Source organism: Zalophus californianus, chromosome 15 (genome assembly GCF_009762305.2).
Source record: "Zalophus californianus isolate mZalCal1 chromosome 15, mZalCal1.pri.v2, whole genome shotgun sequence".
NCBI classification, from domain to species: Eukaryota; Metazoa; Chordata; class Mammalia; order Carnivora; family Otariidae; genus Zalophus; species Zalophus californianus.
This window is the reverse complement of record NC_045609.1, coordinates 61,499,693-61,521,327: the sequence shown is the minus strand read 5'-3', so window position 1 is coordinate 61,521,327 and position 21,635 is coordinate 61,499,693. Positions and strand designations below refer to the sequence as shown.

At 45.4% G+C, this 21,635-nt stretch overlaps 1 protein-coding gene across 5 annotated transcripts in view; it reads right to left on the bottom strand.

The window, feature by feature from the left end:
- SUFU (SUFU negative regulator of hedgehog signaling) overlaps positions 1 to 21,635 on the bottom strand; it is a 114,887-nt gene that overhangs the window by 92,847 nt on the left and 405 nt on the right. For all 5 annotated transcript variants that reach the window (XM_027597144.2, XM_027597147.2, XM_027597145.2 and 2 more), the window contains exon 2: positions 17,100 to 17,234. In XM_027597144.2, the coding sequence (XP_027452945.1) occupies positions 17,100 to 17,234 (135 nt within the window). The remainder of the gene's footprint in view (positions 1 to 17,099; positions 17,235 to 21,635) is intronic.

Sequence of the window (21,635 nt, the reverse complement as noted above, 5' to 3'; positions counted from 1 at the left end):
GACCTACCATACCTTCTCCCCCCTACTCCCAACCACCAGCAAAGAACCAAAAGGTCAGTCCCCCAGGGGGATTCCAAGCCAGCCTGGTACTGTATAAAAATTCTAGACCAAAGAAGAGCTTGGTGTTGGGTTTCTTGGCATCATTACAATAGCTCCCACTCTTGGCTTTGGTTTAAACAACATATACACAAAATCTCTTTAAAAATAAGAAAAGACAGGGGCACTTGGCAGTCAGTACAGCAAGTGGCTCCTAATCTCTGGGTTCTGATTTTGAGCCCCACATTGGGTATAGAGATTGCTTAAGTAAATAAACTTAAAAAATAATAATAAGAGGATGTCTGGGTGGCTCAGTCAGTTAAGCGTCTGCCTTTGGCTCAGGTCATGGTCCTGGGGTCCTGGGATCAAGTCCTACATCGGGCTCTCTGCTCCATGGGGAGCCTGCTTCTCCTTCTACTTCTGCCTCTCTCTCTCTCATGAATAAATAAATAAAATCTTTAAAAAAAAAAAAAAGGAGAAGAAAAGACAGGCAGGCCAACAGCAGCAAGATCACAGTCTGATTTGGGAAGCGAGGTGCCATGTGCATACAGGTGTACAGCTTGGGGCTTCTTACAGACCCAAGGGCCAGAGCATTCTGCCCAAGGGCCTTTTGTCCACCCACTATCCTCCTAGACTCTGAGAAGCCAGCTGCCCCAGAAGATCAAGACATCCAAAAGAGGATAATGGGAAGAAACAAATCCTTCCAGCATCTCAGTTCCCAAGGGCAAGGACTGTACTTTTTGTCTGTTCTGTACGTGGGTACATCATGTCACAGCTGAGCAAACGCTAAATGGTAATCATATTCCCATTGCTGTCCAAAGAGATAATAAGGCTGAGACATTCAACAACAAGCAAGATAAGACAGCATTAAAAAAGCAATGAGCCTTCCTCTCTGTCACTATCAAAGTCAGACTCAAATATCTTAATGGCATTTCCTTTGAGCCACTTTTCTGCTGTTTCCTTTTTAGGGAAACAAAACACCACTCAGCTCAGTTCCCATGCCTTCATACTGGTGCTAAGGTCCCACACTACTGGAAAAGTTTCCTAAAACCACACTCCTGCCTACCCCCATCACATCATCCCTTGCTTCCCTCACGAGTCAACAGATAATCTGTTGAATGTCACATTCTTTATATTGCCTTCAAACTCTCCTGCCTCATCTTGCTCCATTGCCCTCCTCTCTTACCAAGCCCCAGACATACTGGCCTTCTTTCTGTCCCTTGAACACCTCAAGGTCCCTCCTGCCTCAGGGCCTTTGCTCTGGTTATTTTCACCGCCTATGATCTTCTCATGGTTGAGTGACCAAAGCACGTACAACTCCAGGGAACACAAACTGCACAGAGTAACATGAATGGTGCCCCCGGAGTTGTATAATGTGACGGCCCTGACTGCCACTTTGTCATTGAGTTCAAATGTTACATCTTCAAGGACACCATCATTGGTTACCTGCTAAATGTACTGTCTCCACCCAACTTAACTCCTACTTCTACCCAGGTATTCCCCAGCACATCACCCCTGCTTTATTTTCAACACAGCACCTGCACTATCTAAAATTATCAATACTTGTACATGTTTCTCCTGTAAGAATGTTAAGATCCATGAGAGCAGAAACTTTGCCTTCTTGCTCCCATGGTACTCCCAGCATGTAACAGAGCACCAGACATTTAGATAATGTGCACTAAACAGTTATGGAAATCAATTAAGGGCTTATCAGATACCAAGCACTGTACCAGGTGCTGGAGGTACTCCACCCCACCCTGATAAAGCAAAGTTCAGACATTTTTACCAAAATTTCACACCTCCTCCCAAAGGAAGGCTCTGACTCCTGTGAAAATGCAGTGCATTTGGATTATCTTCCCTCTTAGGAGAGTAAGGGTCCAGACTGAAGGAATGCCCCTGAAAGAGCTAAATGCTCAGACTTGGTGCTGGACCGAGAGAATTCTTCACCTCTGGTGTGAGAATGCTTTCTCAACAGCCATAGAAAGCGCAAAATGAGGGCTACCAATGGGAAGCCACTGGATGGTGCTGAGCTGAGGGGTGACATGTGTGAGATGCTGTGGACGACTGCCCCCGGCCACAGAGCTAGCACAGAACTAAGGGATCTGTGTCAGCAATGTTCCTGCAAAGAAAACTCCAATCCCAAAGGCTCACCATGCAGCTACTGCCTTCTCCCTGGGCCTTTCCTCTGCACAAAACCCTGGCCACGGGAATGAAAAATTGCAAGACTGGCTCCAGGAGGGCAGGAATCCAGAATGTGTGCAACCCGATATATTGCAAAAGCTAGAGCAGGAAGGAGAAGGGGTTAGGGCAAGCCATGGCGTCGTCTGTTGGTTTTCACTACACTTTCTCCTCTAACCAACCAAGCTGTTCAGAAGGATTTAGGAGTCAAAATCCATCACAAGCAGAAAGTGCAGCCAGCCAGCCTGACCCCCTGGGATGGGATGGAGAGCCTGGGCCAGGCACCATTCTCTAGTAGTTACCCCTCCCCTCAGGCATGGCTCCTGAGCTCCTGACCTCATGTTGAAAGGCGTGAGATCAGAGTAAGGGAAACTGGTGGTGAGAGGCAGGGCTCCAAGCTCCCCAAGGCATCACATGGAGGTCAGCACTGGAAAAACAAAAGCATCTCCTTGATTGGTCTTCTTGTGACAAAGCCAGTTCTATGACTGGAACCTCAAGAAGCCTGAGTAACATGGAAGGAAGAAGGAAGGAAAGGGATCTTTGAAGGCCACTATCTTTTACTAACACACTAATAAAGCCTGGAGTCCAGTGGAACATGTCTCTCTGAGAAGCTGCTATGAACCCACATTCTCCCCAACAAATGGACAACTGGTCTAGCCCCAAACATAGGCCTGGCCATGTTTCTGAGCATGGGGACTCCTACTTGAAGAAAACCTTCCACCAGGCCTCAAGGCATGGACTGTAGAAAAGAAGGCAAGGAGACTCCATGTGATCACTTAAGATTCAAAGGCTGTATCAGGCCCACCTGCCCACAATGTTTTCCAGTTCAAGGACTCTTCAGCCAAAAAGACTGGGGGTTGGAGTGCCTGGGTGGCTCAGTCGTTAAGCGTCTGCCTTCGGCTCAGGTCATGATCCCAGCGTCCTGGGATCGAGCCCCGCACCGGGCTCCCTGCTCGGCCGGGAGCCTGCTTCTCCCTCTCCCACTCCCCCTGCTTGTGTTCCCTCTCTCGCTGTGTCTCTCTCTGTCAAATAAATAAATAAAATCTTAAAAACAAACAAACAAAAAAGACTGGGGGCTCCATGAAGACCAGACCAAGAGTATGCTGCTCATTAATAAAAACCTCATGCCCAGAATTGCCCCAGCAATGACTATCTCTGTAGTAAATGAATGACTGGCCTCCAAACAGACCAGTGATTAATGCTGGATGGGAACCAAGTGTACCCACCCATCACCCAGGAGACCCAGTGCCAGGAGAGATCTACTATTACTAAATTATTTGATTTCTATGTATGGCAGAAAGCCTCAAAAGCCCCAAATGGCAGCCTATTTATTTCAAGAAATTACCTAAAAAGGATCTTATCCATCCCTTGGCACTTGTGTTTAAACCTGTGAAACTTCTGTGTACAGTGGGTACACGGAGCCTGGGGCACTCTATATGGCCAGTCTCGGTCTTCCATATCCACACACTCAAGAAAGGAGAAAAGAGGAGGCTCATGGTGTTCATTTCCAGGTGACAATGACCACCAAATCTAACCACTGATCACCTTTCTAAGAGGAAAACAGAGGCGCTCGGGTGGCACAGTTGGTTAAGTGTCCAACTCTTAGTTTTGGCTCAGGTCATAAACTCAGGGATGTGAGATAGAGCCACGCATCAGGCTCTGCACTCAGTGTGGAGTCTGCTTAGAGACTCTCTCTCCTTCTCCCTCTGTCCCTCCCTGTCCAAATGAATAAATATTTAAATAAATAAATAGATAGAGAAATAAATAAATAAGTAAATGGAAAACAACAGCAGGAACAGCACACCCCCTCAGGACTACCACCATGCATGGTGATTTGTACCTAAGGGACTGAGGTATTAACTGAGAGGTGGGTGGCCAGCACAGTCAGTACATTTACTACCTAAACTGCTCCTCATTCCTATGAGAAGTCAAGCAGCAAAAGGAAAAAAAAGAAAAGATATAGTTGGGGCGCCTGGGTGGCTCAGTCGGTTAGGTGGCTGACTCCTGATTTTGGCTCAGGTCCTGATCTCAGGGTCCTGGGATAGAGCCCCAAGTCAGCCTCCTCACTCAGCAGGGAGTCCGCTTGAGGATTCTCTCTTTCTCCCTCTGCTCCCTCCCCCCCACTTGCATTCTCTCTCTCTCAAATAAATAAGTCTTTTAAAAAATTATAATAACAAAGAAGATGTAGGGGCGCCTGAGTGGCTCAGTTGGTTAAGCATCTGCCTTGGGCTCAGGTCATGATCCCAAAGTCCTGGGATCAAGCCCCATGTCGGGCTCTCTGCTCAGCGGGGAGCCTGCTTCTCCCTCTCCCTCTCCCTAATGCTCCCCCTGCTTGTACTCTCTCTCTGTCAAATGAATGAATAAAATCTTTAAAAAAAAAGAAAGAAAGAAAGAAAGAAAAGAAAAAATGTAGTTAATGTAACATGGCAATGGGTATGAACCGTCTTCCCCAGCAAATATGCTGTTTTCATAATTTGGAAACCCTAGCAGCCCTGGGCGGACTGGATTTAGAAAAAAGCACTAGCCAGGCAGTGAGGAAGCTTTGGAAGATGTTAATTCCCAAAGTGAGGGGACTCACACAAGACAAAAGCCTAATGGACACCTGGGCCAGCAACACTCACCATGAATTATTTACAGAAATCATCATGAAGACAAATACAAGATCACAAAAAGTGATAGGATTAGGAATATTTTTTTTCTCCCTTTTCTAATTTTCAACATTCTGGGTAAAATGGTTCAACTGTCTTTATAAGTGAAAAAAGCAAATTTATAACTAAAAAGTAACAACAATGATGGATGGAACAAGAAAAGTAGAGGCCACGAAAGTTTTGGATTTTGGAAAGTCTTCTCGATCCTGGTTCAATTAAGACAGAGAGTTTGAGGTCTGGCTGGGATCTCAAGGAGCCTGGTGTACTCATTTCTCATCTAGAGCAAGGTGAAGCTCGCCAGGGTCTGAAGTGGTCAAGTTTGCACACAAGTCTTTCTATCATCTGTACTGGAAAGCACAATCAATCTTGAACCTGTGGATTAAGACTAGGTCCCAGTACCAGCTACAGACTTTACAGACGACCATCACTGGGGAAAAGGTATAGAATTCACGAGCCAGTCCCAATTAAAACCAACGGAGACAAAGGAATTCAGATGTGAGCCCAGTACTACTCTGGGGAACTAACGCACTTAATTGCTTGAGAAGTGACCAAAAGGCAAACATGCCAAAAATATAATCAGCCCCATAATTATGTCTGAACCCATAATGTGAGAAAAAGGGTATGTGTGGTTGGGGGTCAAGTGGGAAGTGGGATGGGGTTAGGAACAAAAACCAAGATATGGAGGCACCTGGGTGGTTCAGTCATTAAGCATCTGCCTTTGGCTCAGGTCATGATCCCAGGGTCCTGGGATCAAGCCCAGTGTCGGGCTCTCTGCTCCGCGGGAAGCCTGCTTCTCCCTCTCCCACTCCCCCTGCTTGTGTTCCCTCTCTCGCTGTGTCTCTCTCTGTCAAATAAATAAATAAAATCTTAAAAAACAAAACAAAACAAGATATGTCACCAAAGAAGAGATATAGGTAGAGATAAGCATATGAAAAGATGCTCAACATCATATGGCATCGGGAAATTGCAAATTAATACAACAATGAGATACCATACCACCCCTGTTAGGATGGCTAAAATCCAAAAAACTGACAATACCAAATGCTGGTCAGGACACAGAATAAGAGGAACTCTTATTCACTGCTGGTGGGAATGCAAAATGGTACAGCCGCTTCAGAAGACAGTTTGGCTATTTCTTACAAAATTAAACATACTCTTACCATGTGATCCAGCAACTTTACCCAAATGAGTTGAAAACTTATGTCCACACAAAAACCAGCATATGAATGTTTATGGCAGCTTTATTCAAAATTGCCAAACACTGGAAACAAGATGTCCTTCAATAATAAATGAATAAACTATAGTATATACACACAATGGAGTATTACTCAGTGATAAAAGGAACTGAGCCAACCACAAAAAGACATGGAGGAACCTTAAATGCATATTGCTCACTGAAAGAAGTCAGTCTGAAAAGGCTATGTATTGTATGATTCCAACTGCATGACATTTTGGAGAGGACAACACAGTAAAACGATAAGTGGTTGCAAGAGGCTTGCGGGGGTGGGGGAGGGAAGGAGGGATCAATAGGCAAAGAACAGCACATTTTTAGGGCAGTAAAACTATTCTGCATGATACTATAATGGTATTTCAGGACATGTATTTGTCAAAACTCACAAAACTATGTAACACAAAGTGTAAACCCTAACGTAAACTGTGGACATCAATTAGTAATAACGTATCAGTATTGGTTCATCAATTGTAACAAATGTACCTCACTAATGCAAGATGTTAATAACAAGAGAAACCATAAGCAAATTAAGGTATATATGGGAACTCTGTACTATGTGTTACAATTTTCTATACATCTAAAGCTGCTCTAGAATATAAACCTCATTAATTTAAAAAAATCATTACAGTTCACTCATATGCAGAATTTAAGAAACAAAATGAAGAAAAAAAAGAGACAAACCAAAAAACAGACTCTTCACTATAAACAACAAACTGATGGTTACTGGAGAGGTGGGTGAGGGAATGAGTGAAATAGGTAAAGGGGAATAAAGAGTACATTAATCATGATGAGCACTGAGTAATGTACAGGATTGTTGAATCACTATATTGTACCCCTGAACCTAATATAACACTGTACATTAATTATACCGGAATTAAAATTTTTTTAAATAAATTTTAAAAAATGGTTAAAATGGTAGTTTATGTTATCTACATTTTAGAATAAAAACCAATAAATAAATAAGTAAAAACAGGAATTAAAAAAATTTTTTAAATAGAGAGTGCTTTCTTTATTTATTTACTTATTTTATTTATTTATTTTTAAGATTTCATTTATTTATCTGACAGAGAGAGACAGCAAGAGAGGGAACACAAGCAGGGGGAGCTGGTGAGGGAGAAGCAGGCTCCCCGCTGAGCAGGGAGCCCAATGCGGGGCTAGATCCCAGGACGCTGGGATCGTGACCTGAGCCAAAGGCAGACACTTAATGACTGAGCCACCCAGGCACCCTGTTATATCACTTTTTATTTTTTATTTTTATTTTTTATTTTTTAAATTTTATTTATTTATTTCAGAGAGAGAGAGAATGAGAGATAGAAAGCACAAGAGGGAAGAGGGTCAGAGGGAGAAGCAGACTCCCTGCCAAGCAGGGAGCCCGATATGGGACTCGACCCCGGGACTCCAGGATCATGACCTGAGCCAAAGGCAGTCGCTTAACCAACTGAGCCACCCAGGCGCCCCATATCACTTTTTAAAAACATTTTAATTCCTGGGGCACCTGGGTGGCTCAGTCTATTAAGCATCTGCTTTCGGCTCAGGTCATGATCTCAGGGTCCTGGGATTGAGCCCCAAGTCAGGCTCCCTGCTCAGTAGGGGGTCTGCTTCTCCCTCTCCCTCTGCCCCTCCCCCTGCTCATGTGCGCTTTCTCTCTCAAATAAATAAAATCTTTTTTTTTAAGATTTTATTTATTTATTTGACAGAGAGAGACACAGCAAGAGAGGGAACACAAGCAGGGGGAGTGGGAGAGGGAGAAGCAGGCTCCCTGCCGAGCAGGGAGCCCGATGTGGGGCTCGATCCCAGGACCCTGGGATCATGACCTGAGCCGAAGGCAGACGCTTAACAACTGAGCCACCCAGGTGCCCCTCAAATAAATAAAATCTTAAAAAAAAAAAAAGTAATATGACAATTCACATTAATATGACAGAAGAAAAACATATCCTCTCCAGGGTGACAAGATACCTTATATCAGAACAAATATCCATCCCAGATTAGCACTGCAGACACCTCCGCCAGATGGTATGGATCCTCTGAAATGTCCCTCATTTCCGCATGCCCTCCCCAGAGGGAATGAGCAGAAGCCCCACACATCCTGGTCAGGGCATACTCTGGGCTGCTGGAATGCTGGGCACATCCCTGACCGCTGAAGAAGCACCACCATGGGAACCTGACCCCCAAGCCAGAAGCCCTACCTCTGCGCTTTTAAGAGTTGCAGGATTTCCCAAAAACTTCTAAAAATGACTACAGTAAGGCAGCAGAAGCCTTGACTGGAGAGATGACACAGGATCCTGTCACTTACCCTCCAGTTCTACCCTCTTGCCATTACCCAGCAGGACTCTTTCTTCTCTACAAAGTTGCTTCGTCCAGTTCAACATTTCTCCTATAAAGCACTTCCTGCTTAGCTATTCACACTCCATTAAACCAAGATACTTTTGAACTTAGGTGTATAACTTGTAACAGAGGCCTTCGGCCAGCTGCCCCCCCTTCCCCCTCCCCCTGCTTCTATGTGGGTAAAGAACGGGAGGGGTGGGGACTACAGGAGCCAGACTGCCGGGGTTTCCAGTCCAGCTCCAGCATTCACTGGCTGGGTGGATAAGTTCCTTAACATCTCTGTACCTCAGTTTCCTTATAAAAAAGGTATTGGTACTTACCCCCACAGAGCTGCCGTGAGAATGAAATGAGTTTATATATAAAGCACTTAGAACAGTGCCTTGCACGCAGTGGGAGCTGTAAGTGCTTACAATTATTACCTGTTTCGAGTTTCTTGAAGTGCTGAAGATCACAGGGTGAGGGGAGGAAGCCTCAAAGCCACAGAGGTGGGGCAAAGCCAAAAACGTGCTCCCAGCCCCAAACCCATTGTCTTCTTCTTTCCCAGGGTCTCGGCCATCTTCTACCAAGCAGATGGTGGGTGTTTCAAGGACAGAAGTTAGATATAACTTCTCCTTGTCCTCTCACCCCCACCTGAACAGATCACCTTCCCAAATGTTCTTTCTGTACCTGGCACTCAACAGAGCTTTGCTGGAGGGGTGTGCTCTGCAGCCCCAGGCTCTGTGTCAGAAAGCTCGGCAGGCAGGGAGGGCAGCGATGTGCAAAGGTATGTACTGGAGTGAGGAGACCATGCCTATGGGGTTTGGGTCAGAGAGGACAAGGTCACTGCACACGCACCTTAGGACCCACATCAGAACTACACTACTGAAACAGGAAATGAGGCTCAGTGGGCTACCTCAGAGGCAGGATGGAAGAATGAATTGAGGAGTCAAAAGCCAAAGTCCAGAGTCAGGAGCTCTGAGTGAGAAATCTGGGCAAAGGAAATGCTGGCAAACCGAGACGCAGGACACGGCAGACGTGAAGACCAGCATTCAAAAAGGAAAAAGCCTCAGGTGTGGAAGATGGGAGCCTAGAAGGGCAGGCTGAACAGGGAAGATTCCTGGGACTGAGAGATCCAATCATGTCAAACCCATAAGGGCTTCCAAGTCTTTGCCTCTCTCTGTGGGAAGAGAAGGAAATCTGCCAGTGCTGACCAGCCCAGTATCACTCTGGCTGGCAGTCACTCCTGATAATCAGGCTGCTTGAACTTTTTAAAGTGAGTTTGAGGGGCACCTGGGTGTCTCGGTTGAGCATCTACCTTCGGCTCAGGTCATGATCCCAGGGTCCTGGGATGGAGCCCCACATCGGGCTCCCTGCTCAGTGGGGAGCCTGCTTCTCCTCCCTCTGCTGCTCCCCCTGCTTGTATGCGCATGCTTTCTCTCTCTCTCTCTGTCAAATAAATAAATAAAATCTTTTTTAAAAAAATAAAAAATAAAATGAGTTTGACTGGGCCAGCTCAAGGAATCTCTTCCCAACTGTCTCCTTACTGCTGAGGGATTCTCTGATTTGGAAAATCTGGAATCCTTACCCCATGAAGGAAGAGATAATCCACTGCAAATGAAATGCTTTTCAAAGGATGAAGCCACATACCCACGGTGCCTTAGGTCTTCCAGTGGTTACAAAAGAAATGGAATTCTCAGCATTTCAAACCTCAGAGATCCGGGGCCTGAAACCCAGCCCAAAGTGGTGGTTTCAGCTTCAAGAAGAGTTCTAGCCCTGCTGCTGGCTGTTACTCCCTGGGCAAGGGCCAAGGGCACCCCACTCTTTCTAGGTAGCCCAGAGATCTTCCCCTTAGCAGAGAGCATCAATATTTCACACAGTCCTCCCAAAACTCAACACCTCAGACATGAAAGGCTGGGGGACCAAAGTCCAGGGAGGCCTGCCCTGCCATAAGCCTGTAGAGCACTTCTTCAGCCTGCTGTGCCAGCCATGGGTAGGGCCGGGCCTGCCATCTGTGGGTGGTTTATAGAGGGATTCTGGTTGTCAGCGACACGAGAGTTCTGGGAGAAAGCAAAAGCCCAACCAGAGGAGAGACCGTGCTCCCAGGACAGGTGTGTTAGGGCAAAGGCAGGATGTCCACTGGAAACCTCAGAGGATGAAATGACACATTAAAAAGTTCCTGTGAACCAAGCTTTGAGAAGGGAAAATTAGCATTTCCCAACTGCAGGGGACCAAGGCCACACAAAACAACATGTGGAAAAGTTAATCTGTATCCAGTGTTTTAATAAATAACTCATTCGGTCCAGAGCCCAACTTAGAGGAACCTGAAGGGAAAAGGAGGTTCTCTACCAACCCAGTGGAGACAGCCACAGAAAGCCAGTCAGCAGCAGTTCCAGCCCCAAAGGGGGCAAGAACAACTACAAATTCCACAGGCATACCCGCCAAGAAGCCAGCATTTGTGGGGCAGAGCCCAGATGGACCATGGGCGGTAGAGGTGAGGTGCAGGCTCTATCCCGGGCCAACACCACACAAAGGCTGTCTTTGGAACCAGCCGACATGTCCAGAAGATGACCTGCCCAGTGGAATCCCACCAGGGAAGTCTGCCTGAGATCCCAAACACACTCTGTGACTAGTCAGCCTCCTGTGCCCTGTGGTTTGGGTCCAGCTAGGGCTGCTGGCCGTACCAGGGGCGGCCAGAAATCCTCACAGAGAGCAGTGCAGAAGCCGCCTCTTCTACAGCCCTGCAAATCTCCACATTCCAGGCCATAGCTGCCAGCCACAAAGGGAACAGCCAGAGCCGGATGCTTCCGACAGGCGCCTGGCAGCTGAAGATCAGCTGTCTCACACCTCCCAAGTCCAGGGGGAGAGCAACAGGACAATCTCTGCCACTGAAGTCAGTTGAGGGGAGCCTTAGGGTTCCTAGAAAAGCACTCCATTCTCCCCTGTGGCTGCCCAGAGCTGGAACTTGTTCCATCTCTCAGACTTCAGAAAGAGCCTCTTAAGAGCCTTTTAATCCAAACAAGTGCTCTCCTGTCCTGTTTCCTTTGGGGACTGTGAACAGGGAAAGAACCTGGATGGAACTGGCCATTCCAGGGCTCAGGCAACTAGCCTGCTCTTCACTTCCTTCAGGGCTACCAGGATGGGGGGGGGTCCCCTCCTACTCCCACAGCAAGTCTACTAGGGGACCCCTGGACTTCTGCTTGTTCCTATCCTCGACAAGCTGTGAGAAGGAAATATCTTACAGGGAGGAGGCATACTGTAGGCATTCAATAAATGCTGGTGACTGATCAAAATGGAAAGGCAGTCCAGCACAGTAGTTCAGAAAACAGGCTATGGGATCACTGGACCTGGCTTCTAATTCACCATCTATGCAGTAAGTTTGTTAGCCTAAATTTCTGTATCTATAAGCAAGACATGATAAGAGTTCCTTGTGTCACAGAATTACTATGGGGATAACATAAAAGGATACCTTTATGAAAAGAATTTAGCACTAATCTGGAATATAGTAAAAACCAAAAAAAAAAGTCTGCCTATATAATTATGCTAAAGACAATGTCCATACATTTGCTTCTCCCCCATCATGAAAGAGACCACAGAACAGTGGGGACGTTGGGAGACCCTGCCACTCTCATTAGCTTCTGCACAGCCTTCAGCAGGCTACTGTACTTTCCTCCACTTACAATTAAGGGACATGAAAGATCAGTGTTTCCTATTTGTCCGTGACAATAATAGTACTGAATCATACTTTCTATTTTTATTTATTTATCTTATTATTTATTTGAGAGAGAGAGAGAGTGTGTGCACCAGAGCACGAGTGGGGGAGAGGGGAGGGACACAAGCAGACTCCCCACTGAGCGCAAAGCCTGACACCGGGCTCCATCTCAATGACCCTGAGATCACGACCTAAGGCAAAACCAAGAGTCAGATGCTTAACCTCTGCGCCACCCAGGTGCCCAGAGAGAGAATCTTAAGCAGGCTCCACACCCAGAGTGGAGGGGATGCAGGGCTCCAACTAATGACATTGAGATCATGACCTGAGCCAAAATTAAGAACTGGACACTTAGTGAACTGAGCCACCCAGGTGCCCTTGAATCATACTTTTTAAAAAAAAAGTTCCCTTTATAATTTGCTTTCAATTTTTCTAATCATGTCTAGGGTCAGTTTCTATTTGGTGTTAGCATATCTTTTCAACACCTCTCTCATACTTGCTAATCTCTCTCTTTTTTTTTTCATACTTGCTAATCTCTTGAACAAAAAGAAAGCTGGCCTTAAGCTAGAATTTAATAACATTGCTGTTATTGCTGCATTTATTTCCATAGTTACCTTTAAATTATGGCAAGTGATACTGGTTTCCATACATGGTGGTGACTTAAAAATTAATTTTAATTTTTAAAAACTAAACTTTAAAAATTGATTTTTATAAATAAATAAATAAATAAATAAATAAATAAATAAATAAAATTAATTTATGGGGGGGCCTGGGTGGCTCAGTTGGTTAAGCAACTGCCTTCGGCTCAGGTCATGATCCTGGAGTCCTGGGATCGAGTCCCACATCGGGCTCCCTGCTCGGCAAGGGGCCGCTTCTCCCTCTAACCCTCCCCACTCTCATGTACTCTCTCTCTCTCATTCTCACTCTCTCAAAATAAATAAATAAATCTTTAAAAAAAAATTAATTTACGGGGTGCCTGGGTGGCTCAGTTGGTTTAGCATCTGCCTTCGGCTCAGGTCATGATCCCGGGGTCCTGGGATTGAGCCCTGTGTCGGGCTCCCTGCTCGGTGGGGAGCTTGCTTCTCCCTCTCCCTCTGCTACTTCCTGCTTGTGCTCTCTCTCTTGTGTCAAATAAGTAAATAAAAATCTTAAAAAAATTTTTTTTAATAAAAATATATTTATATCACTTTTAAAAGGGGGGGTTAATTAACTAATTAATTTTTAGTGAGCTCTATGCCCAATGTGAAGCTTGAACTCATGACCCCATGATCTAAAGTCCCATGTTCCTCCAAATGAGCCAGCCAGGCGCCCCAAAAGGGAAGTTAGTTGGAAAAGAACATAAAGTAGATGATCTACTACATGGCAAAAATTATGAAGGCAGCACTAGAAGTTTGGGAAACACTGGGCCAGAAGATTATTAAAGTCCTCTCAAACCTGAAAGTAAGTGCTGGTCCCTAGAGTGTCAGGCTATGATCCTCCCCTGCCCCCTTCCTTCCTACTGGCCTGCAGCTTGCAGGTGCCTCTCAAACTTCACTTCCTCCCTGGAGCTTTTTCCAATTCAGCAGCCTGACTAAAAGTCATACCCTCCATTCTGCTCCCAGGTCATGTTCTTCATCCATGGATTGTAGCATTTATTACCCAGTACTATAACCCTCTCTTTATGTTTATCCCCCCTCTAGAACATGAGCTCCTTGCAGACAGGAATTATGTCTTGGCGTTTTATCCCTAAAACATCTATTAAGATGTTCTGTGTCTGGAACAAAATAGGTGCTTGAGGAATGTATGCTGAATAAATGAACCAATGCTTGGGCCCTTTTTTCACTGAATAGAAAGACAAAAGACAGTGGAAGAAGAGCATTACTAGAGATTCATTTGCCATAATTCTAGTTCAACACTTCTTAGCATTTAAACTGGATGGTAGGGACGCCTGGGTGGCTCAGTCGGTTAAGCATCTGTCTTCAGCTCAGGTCATGATCCCAGAATCCTGGGATCGAGTCCCACATCGGGCTCTCTGCTCAGCAGGGAGCCTGCTTCTCCCCCTGCCTGCCACTCCCCCTGCTTGTGCGCATGGGCACGCTCTCTCTGACAAATAAAATCTTAAAATAAATAAATAAATAAATAAATAAACTGGATGGTAGAACACTCACCTTTTTGACCTCAGCTTCAAGCACTAAGTTAAATAAGAATCTTTAAATCTGTTTCCAAGAGGCCTTGCCACACGAAATGTTTGGAAAAGCAAACTTTTCTTCAAGAAACTTACCAGGACTGAGAAGAGACCAGTCACACCAGCACAAGGCCGATTACAAATGTACTTTTGACTTATGCAACATAGATCAGAACTGGGTAAATATCTAAGAACACTCCCTCCATGTCCTTCTAGTGGTAGGACATAATACCAGAAAACACTAGATTCCGGCGGTGAGATACAGCCCAAATCGAGGTCTTACTATTGTCATAAATGATATATGAATATCACAGTGCTTCATCATACAGAAATGACACAAATATAAGGGGCTACTTTCAAAAGTGGAAAAACAGTAAGGAAGGCCCTCTTTAAAATTCAGAGGTTGCCCCCTCTGAAATATGGGGCTTTCTCAATTATGTTCTTCATGTCACTTTGGGCTTTGGACCCATCACTGATAAGCAGGTATACTGTAAGAATCTTTAAGCCACATAGGAAATGGTATTCTTCTGACTGGAATAAATCTGTCAACAAAAAGGTACAGGCTAACTGCACTAAATACCCTCTGCAGGTTTTTATTAAAAATATACGGAAAAGTCCAGCATAGTGCCTTTACCGCCCACATCTGTTTGCTATTCTATCTCCATTATTAATACTGTAATGCAGGGTCCCCATTCAGGCAAGATTAATTCACTGTTCCTAAAGCCTTCTGCTGACATTGCAATGGATCTGTTTGGAAGGCTATAAAGGCAGGCCCAGACATTGCTCTCGACATGTGATCAGTAAGGAGATGAGGCCTGGGTCCCCAGCTTAACAAGAGAGAAGAGGAAGTTGGGTTGGACCTGTGATCAGAGAGGTAGAACACCCTAGTGGTTAAAAGCTCAGACTCTGGACTCAAGACAGTTCAATTGAATCCTAGTTCTTTTCCTTTAGCCAATTCATTTACCCCTGAAGTGATTTAATTTTCTCATCTACAAAATGGAAATAACAAAAGAACCTGGTACGATTGTAAAGTATTTGATGTGATGATAAGATACTAAGAACTAAAACAAAGCAAAAAACAAACAAACAAAAACCCTGATGATTATCATCTTCATCATGATACCATCAACATCCCCAGAATCAGCCTCTTATGCAAGAAGAGCCCTGCTAGTCTTTCAACCTACACATGCTAAGTAGTCATCACCAAGATACCAAAAAGATAGTGTAAGAGGCAAAAAAGATAGGACAAAAAGCAAAAAGCAGGAAAGGATATAATAATAGAAATAGAATCAGCTTTTGATTAACCATGCTGATGAGGGGGAAGGAAGACAACACTTAAATTGAAGAAAAGAGGGCGCCTGGGTGGCTCAGTCGTTAAGCGTCTGCCTTCGGCTAGGGTCCTGGATCGAGTCCCGCATCAGGCTCCCTGAGCAGGGAGCCTGCTTCTCCCTCTGCCTGCCGCTCCGCCTGCTTGTGCTCTCTGACAAATAAATAAATAAAATCTTAAAAAATAATAATAAAATAAAATAAATTGAAGAAAAGAACCCCTCTCAAAAAAGAGTGTAGATGGAACAAAATATTTGTGTTTGTGTAATTATAGATAGTAACTTACTCGAGGACATGATATAATTGTTCAAGAGACAGTAGAGCACAGTCATTAGGACCATAAGCTCTGCAGCCAGAACGCCTGCATGAGAATCCTGGCTCCACCACTTCCAAGCTGTGTGACCTTAAGCAAGTTATAGACTCTTTGTATCTCAGTTTCCTCATCTGTAAAATGGGGCAAATATGAGTATCCACCAGTATTCTATGGTTGTGATGAAAATAAAATTAGTTTATACATGCAAAGTGACCAAAAGAATACCTGGCTCATAATCAATGTTTAAGAAATGTTAGCTTTCGGGGCGCCTGGGTGGCTCAGTCGTTAAGCATCTGCCTTCGGCTCAGGTCATGGTCCTAGGGTCCTGGGATCGAGCCCCGCATCGGGCTCCCTGCTCAGTGGGAGGCCTGCTTCTCCCTCTCCCAGTCCCCCTGCTTGTGTTCCCTCTCTCACTGTGTCTCTCTCTGTCAAATAAATAAATAAAATCTTTAAAAAAAAAATGTTAGCTTTTGTTATTATTAGTGTTGCCGTTAGGGTTTTAGCTGACTTAATACTAAGTTGACGTTTAACTTAATATTAAAATTGTCTAAATTCAGTGGTTATAGGAGCACAAACGGGAGGCAGGTAGGATTTAGAAGTATACAGGGCAGAAAATGGGAGATAGACTAGAATAAAAAATGTACTATGGATAAGCTGAGCACAGATAACTGCAGGTTACAAGGAAGTAAGTAAGATCAACAGAGGGAGAGAGATGGATATACTCACGATAAAGTAAGTAGAGTAAAATATTAATTGTAGAATCTAGATAGTGGGTATTTGTGTGTTGGCTATAAAATTCTTTCAACTATGCTTTATGTTTAAGATTTTTCACTACAAGCTAGAAGGGGAAAAAAACAAGTATACTTAGAGGCATCAATTCAAATTCTGGGTCATAGCTATTCTGCCTGTCCTCTGAGCTCAAACAGCAGAGCAGCTTGGAAAAACCTGATGGTTTTAGAACACTTGCTCATCATCAACACTGTCCTGCACCAGATGAGCAGAGTTCGGGTGCTGACCTGGATCACTCTGGCGCAAGTAGATACAAGCAGAGGGCAGAAACCCAGAGGTTCTACCTGAGAAGTGCCAACCACATAGAACTATGACATTATCACCCCTGCTCAGGGAAACCCCAGAAATATGGCTCAAGGCTAAGGAACAGACAGGTGGAGGATGGGCAAATGCCATACACTCACTCATGGACTCTGCTGTCACCATAGAGATCACTCAGGCCAAAGCTGATGTAATGCCAGTGTTCAGGGATGTTGGCAGAAGGGCTCCCCACGTTCCTGTACATGCTAACATAGTCCAAGGGGTCTGGACCGCCCAACCTGCAAAAGACAAAACACAGTGGAGTCAGTGAGCCTGAAAGCAGACAATGTGAAGCTAAGAGGTCATGCCTTACAAATCTAGACCCCATCCTGGAGGAATCTAGAATGACTAAAAGGCAGCCACACCTCCGGGATAAGACCAAGGGATGGGCGGCTAGAAGTGCCCAATTCCATAAGCACAAGAGGCTCCCTTCGATCCCCAACATGCAGCACCCCTTTTAGAAATAAAACAGACTAGGTGGTTACCCCTTTTACTTCCTCCTATTTCAAATTACCAATCCCAAATGGGATTGGCAGGAATTATCTCTCTTCCATGGTGCCTGTAAACATGCCAAGCTTCAAGGCAAGAGGTGCATTAGTCAATCGATTGGCTTCTGTTGAAAGACCATCCTGAGCATCCCCAATGGGCATTGTTCCTGGAAGCAGAGGCTCAGCTCCACTCCTGCCTCTTACACAGCTAATTCCTGAAAGACTATATTGTGCCCTATGTTAATTACAGTTTGTTCTAAACAAACCCAATGCCTCCAGACCCCAGCCTGCACCCCACAGACCAAAGCTGGTCTTTTCTCATGCAAGTGACAAAGGCCACACTTAGGCCAGCCCTGCACAGAGAACCGCAGCCGGCCAGACTGAGCCTTGGGAGCACCTGCATCCAGGAGATGATCCCAGGAGACTGTCGCCTCAAAGGTAGAGCTGGAATAGTAAATGATTTGGGGCCTCTGAGAACCACATTAAACATCCCCCATAATTCCAACAGAGAAGCAGCTGAGGAAGAGATTCAGTCATTAGCTCACTCTGAGGATTTAATTCCATAAGGGTTTCCTTTAGTAGAGCAATTAGTGCTCTTTAAAAAAAAGAAGGGAAAAAAAAAGGGTCCTGCTTTTCTTCAGAATGGATAGGGAAACTTGGTAGACTTGAGAAACAGCCTAAATGGAAACCATCAGCGGAAGGAAGTCTGCATTTAGCCCACAAACACTCTGCATTTGAGCTGCCTCGGACATCTGACTGTTCCACAGACTGCAAAAAACTTTGCCTGCCCCTGGGACATTGATGGAGTGCACTTTGCAATTGGGATCGTACACTGAAGTAACACTAATAACCAAATAAAAGACATGTTACATGTGATCCCAGCAAGAGTGACAGTACCCTGCAATTTAAATACTATTTAAAACCAGTAGGTCTGGTTTCATCCTCTTTTGCCAGGGTATTACTTGCCTTTATAGAAATCCTTATTCTCTGCTAGGAAATGCTAAGTTATTTATAGAACTTGTAAGAAAGTTGCTCCAAATAGCTAAGAATCTCAACTGAGTGGATTAAAAAAAGGGACAAATCCCCATGTCTTTCCTTAACTCTGATTTGGCCAAATCATTTGAATACTTCCACAACCAGCTGAATATAGAAAAGTTTGCTGGGGGAAGGAGGAAACAAAAGGGTAGCAACTACATGATAGCTGCAGAACCCCATAACAGATCGGAGTGACTACAGGCTCCATATCTGCTCCAGTTTCCTGCTGCAAATTCCCAATCTTGCCCCTCCTACAGCCTAGGTCCATCCAGCAACAAGTGGCAAAACTGTATCCACAGTTCCATGCTCCCTCTGCCATACCTCTGCAGCCCTCTCTCAGGAGATACTACACCAAGGAATGGGCCTTTACCTTAAAACTACAACTGCAAGGAATAACCAAGAGTCAGACAAAATTAACCTTGTCCCCAAGTTCTATTCTACTTACTCAGAAACCTGATGGGAAACAGATGAGTATACAGAAAATAATCATATTTGGGGGGGCAAACAGGAATGGGAAACAAGAAAGGACCATTCCTACCCCAAGGGGCAGCCCTTCTGTAAACAGGTCTGATCCTTAACAGAGCTACTTGAGGGTTACTCTCATTTGGGGGTGGCTCGGCTGGTTAAGCAACTGCCTTCAACTCAGGTCATGATCCCGGGGTCCCAGGATCAAGTCCCACATCAGGCTCCCAGCTCAGCAGGGAGTCTACTTCTCCCTCTGACCCTCTCCTCTCTCATGCTCTCTCTCAAATAAATAAAAATAAAATCTTAAAAGAAAAGAAGATTTTACACTTAGAAAAAGATGTTATCCAAGGACCCAGAGCATCCCTTGATGCTCTTCCTTGAATTCCCAACTTCACTCCACACGCCAGTTGCAGGACCGCTGTGGCTCCAGGGTATAAGCTCTGCCTCCATGTTTCTGCTCCCTGCTCACTAAAGTCTCAGCTTTCAGCCAGGATGTCCCTGCTGGCCAGGGTCCACTAGCCAAAGAGCCAACCTTCTGTCACAAGAAAAGGAATCTCAAGGGACCCTGGGCCATAACCAGACCCAGGTAGTCTTAGTCAGTCAAACTGCCAACGAGGCCTTGTGGGATCCCAAATGTGAGGTATATCAATGAATTGATTTCAGAATCTTACTCAGGCAAACCCTTCCAAGTCTTAGAAAGAACCAGTCTCTCAGCTGCTCCTTCTTATATTTTTCTGCAACTAGCCAGCATTTCTAATTTCACAAAGTGCTCTGTATTAGTCATTACATGTTGGCCCAACTCTAAAGATAAGTCCTGCCTGGTTAACAAGCTTGCAGCAAGAAAAAAAAAGAAAAAAAGAAAAAAAAGTTGCTGAAATCAGTCTTAGTCCTTTGCATGTGCTTTAATATCTTCTACACACAACTCTATCCTTCATGGCCAGTTGGGTGACAAAAAACTCTATCCTTCATGGCCAGGTGGGTGCCCAAGTCCGTGTAGGGATTTCTCCATACACTCAAATGAGGCCTAAACAAATAGCATCGCAGAACCTGGCCCACTTTTCTCATGACACAATCCAATAGAGTTCATTGCAATACATATTTAAATATGGACGTGCAATGAGAATGGGTCATTAAGTTATCAAGAGCTGCTTTTCATTCAGAAGCTCTCTTCAAAAACTGCTCTCAACCAAAGAACAGTTTGCCTGCAGAAGAGAACTGTAAGGCTGGCCACACCTCCTCCTGGCTATCAGACACGGCCCTCCCATAGGAGGGGGCTGGTCCCCAGGCCCTCCATGCTGTCAGTCTCTTCACACCCTCCCACTGACACAGGGAACTAGCCTCAGCCCTAGACAGTCTAGTTTCTGCCATCTCTGGAGGAACTTAAGAGGTTATCCTGGAGAAGATTCAGTCCTAAAGGGAGAGGTAACCAGCAAAGACATCCACTCTATCAATCTCCCCCTTTGGGTCTACCTGCCCCTTTGGCCACATTCCAAGCTGCTTCCTGAACAGTCTTTCAGAACTCAATGAAGGGGATCATCTAATACAGTGCCTACATGAATGCAGTTCTGGACAGATTCAACCAATTCCTCAATTTGGTCCAGAAAAACCATGAAGACAGGCTCTTTGTCAGAGTCCCTCGAACACCTGCCTTGCCCAGAGGATGTAGAAAGAGACAGGTTGCAAACAGGAATGGGAAACAAGAAAGGACCATTCCTACCCCAAGGGCAGCCCTTCTGTAAACAGGTCTGATCCTTAACAGAGCTACTTAAGGGTTACTCTCAGCTTCCCTGAGAGACTGTTGCCTAAATCCTGAAGCTTGTGGCCAGGAAGCTCCTCTTAACATCTCGCTGCACTTCTTTGCTCCGTGTCCAAGTCCCAGGTCTTCATTATTTACTGTGGTCCCCTTCAATCCTGAGCCAAACCATGGATCTCCCTGACCCGGCCTCTGTTCTAGCCAATGTCCTAAAGCAAAGCAGCTGCACAGCCAGAGGAAGCTCTGCTTGGAGAAAGAGAACTGTGCCGAGTAAGCACAAAGTTTATCAAGAAAAGTTGCTCCGTGAAACTTCAAACGCAAAAAGCACAGCACCGAAATGACTGACGTCTGAGTTCATGGGGAAGGTATCAAAAGGAGACCTCCTCCTCTTCTCATCACAGGCACAACTCTCGAAACTTGCTCCCCTCCTAACCTACGGGAAAGCGGGGGTCCCCAAAACCACCCGTACCCTGTGCAGTCTCGAGCCCTCTGAGCTCTGCCAGCCGCACTCCTCCAAAGCCCTCTCATACGCTCCCCAAGCCCCGCCTTGCCTCCCCCATCCCACTTCAGCCGCCCCCCGCCCCCGGCTTCCCCTCGCCCACTAATGACCCCCTACAGGCGCCCCCTCCTTTCACCACGTTTACAGTTCCTTCTCTCCTATCGCAACACCCCCGCTCCTACACACACCCCCAATTCACTCTATTCTCCCAATCCCAGTTAACCCTTCATCCTCCCCCCCTCGTTAACCCTTCGCTACCACAGGCTCCGTTAACCCCTTTGTCCCCATTCCCAACTTCAGCCTTAACTCCTTCCCTCGCAGCAGGACGCCCTCCTTCCAAGTGCTTTAACCATTCTTCTCCACCTCCTCCTCCCCCTCAAATGACTTCGCCCCTGGGGTT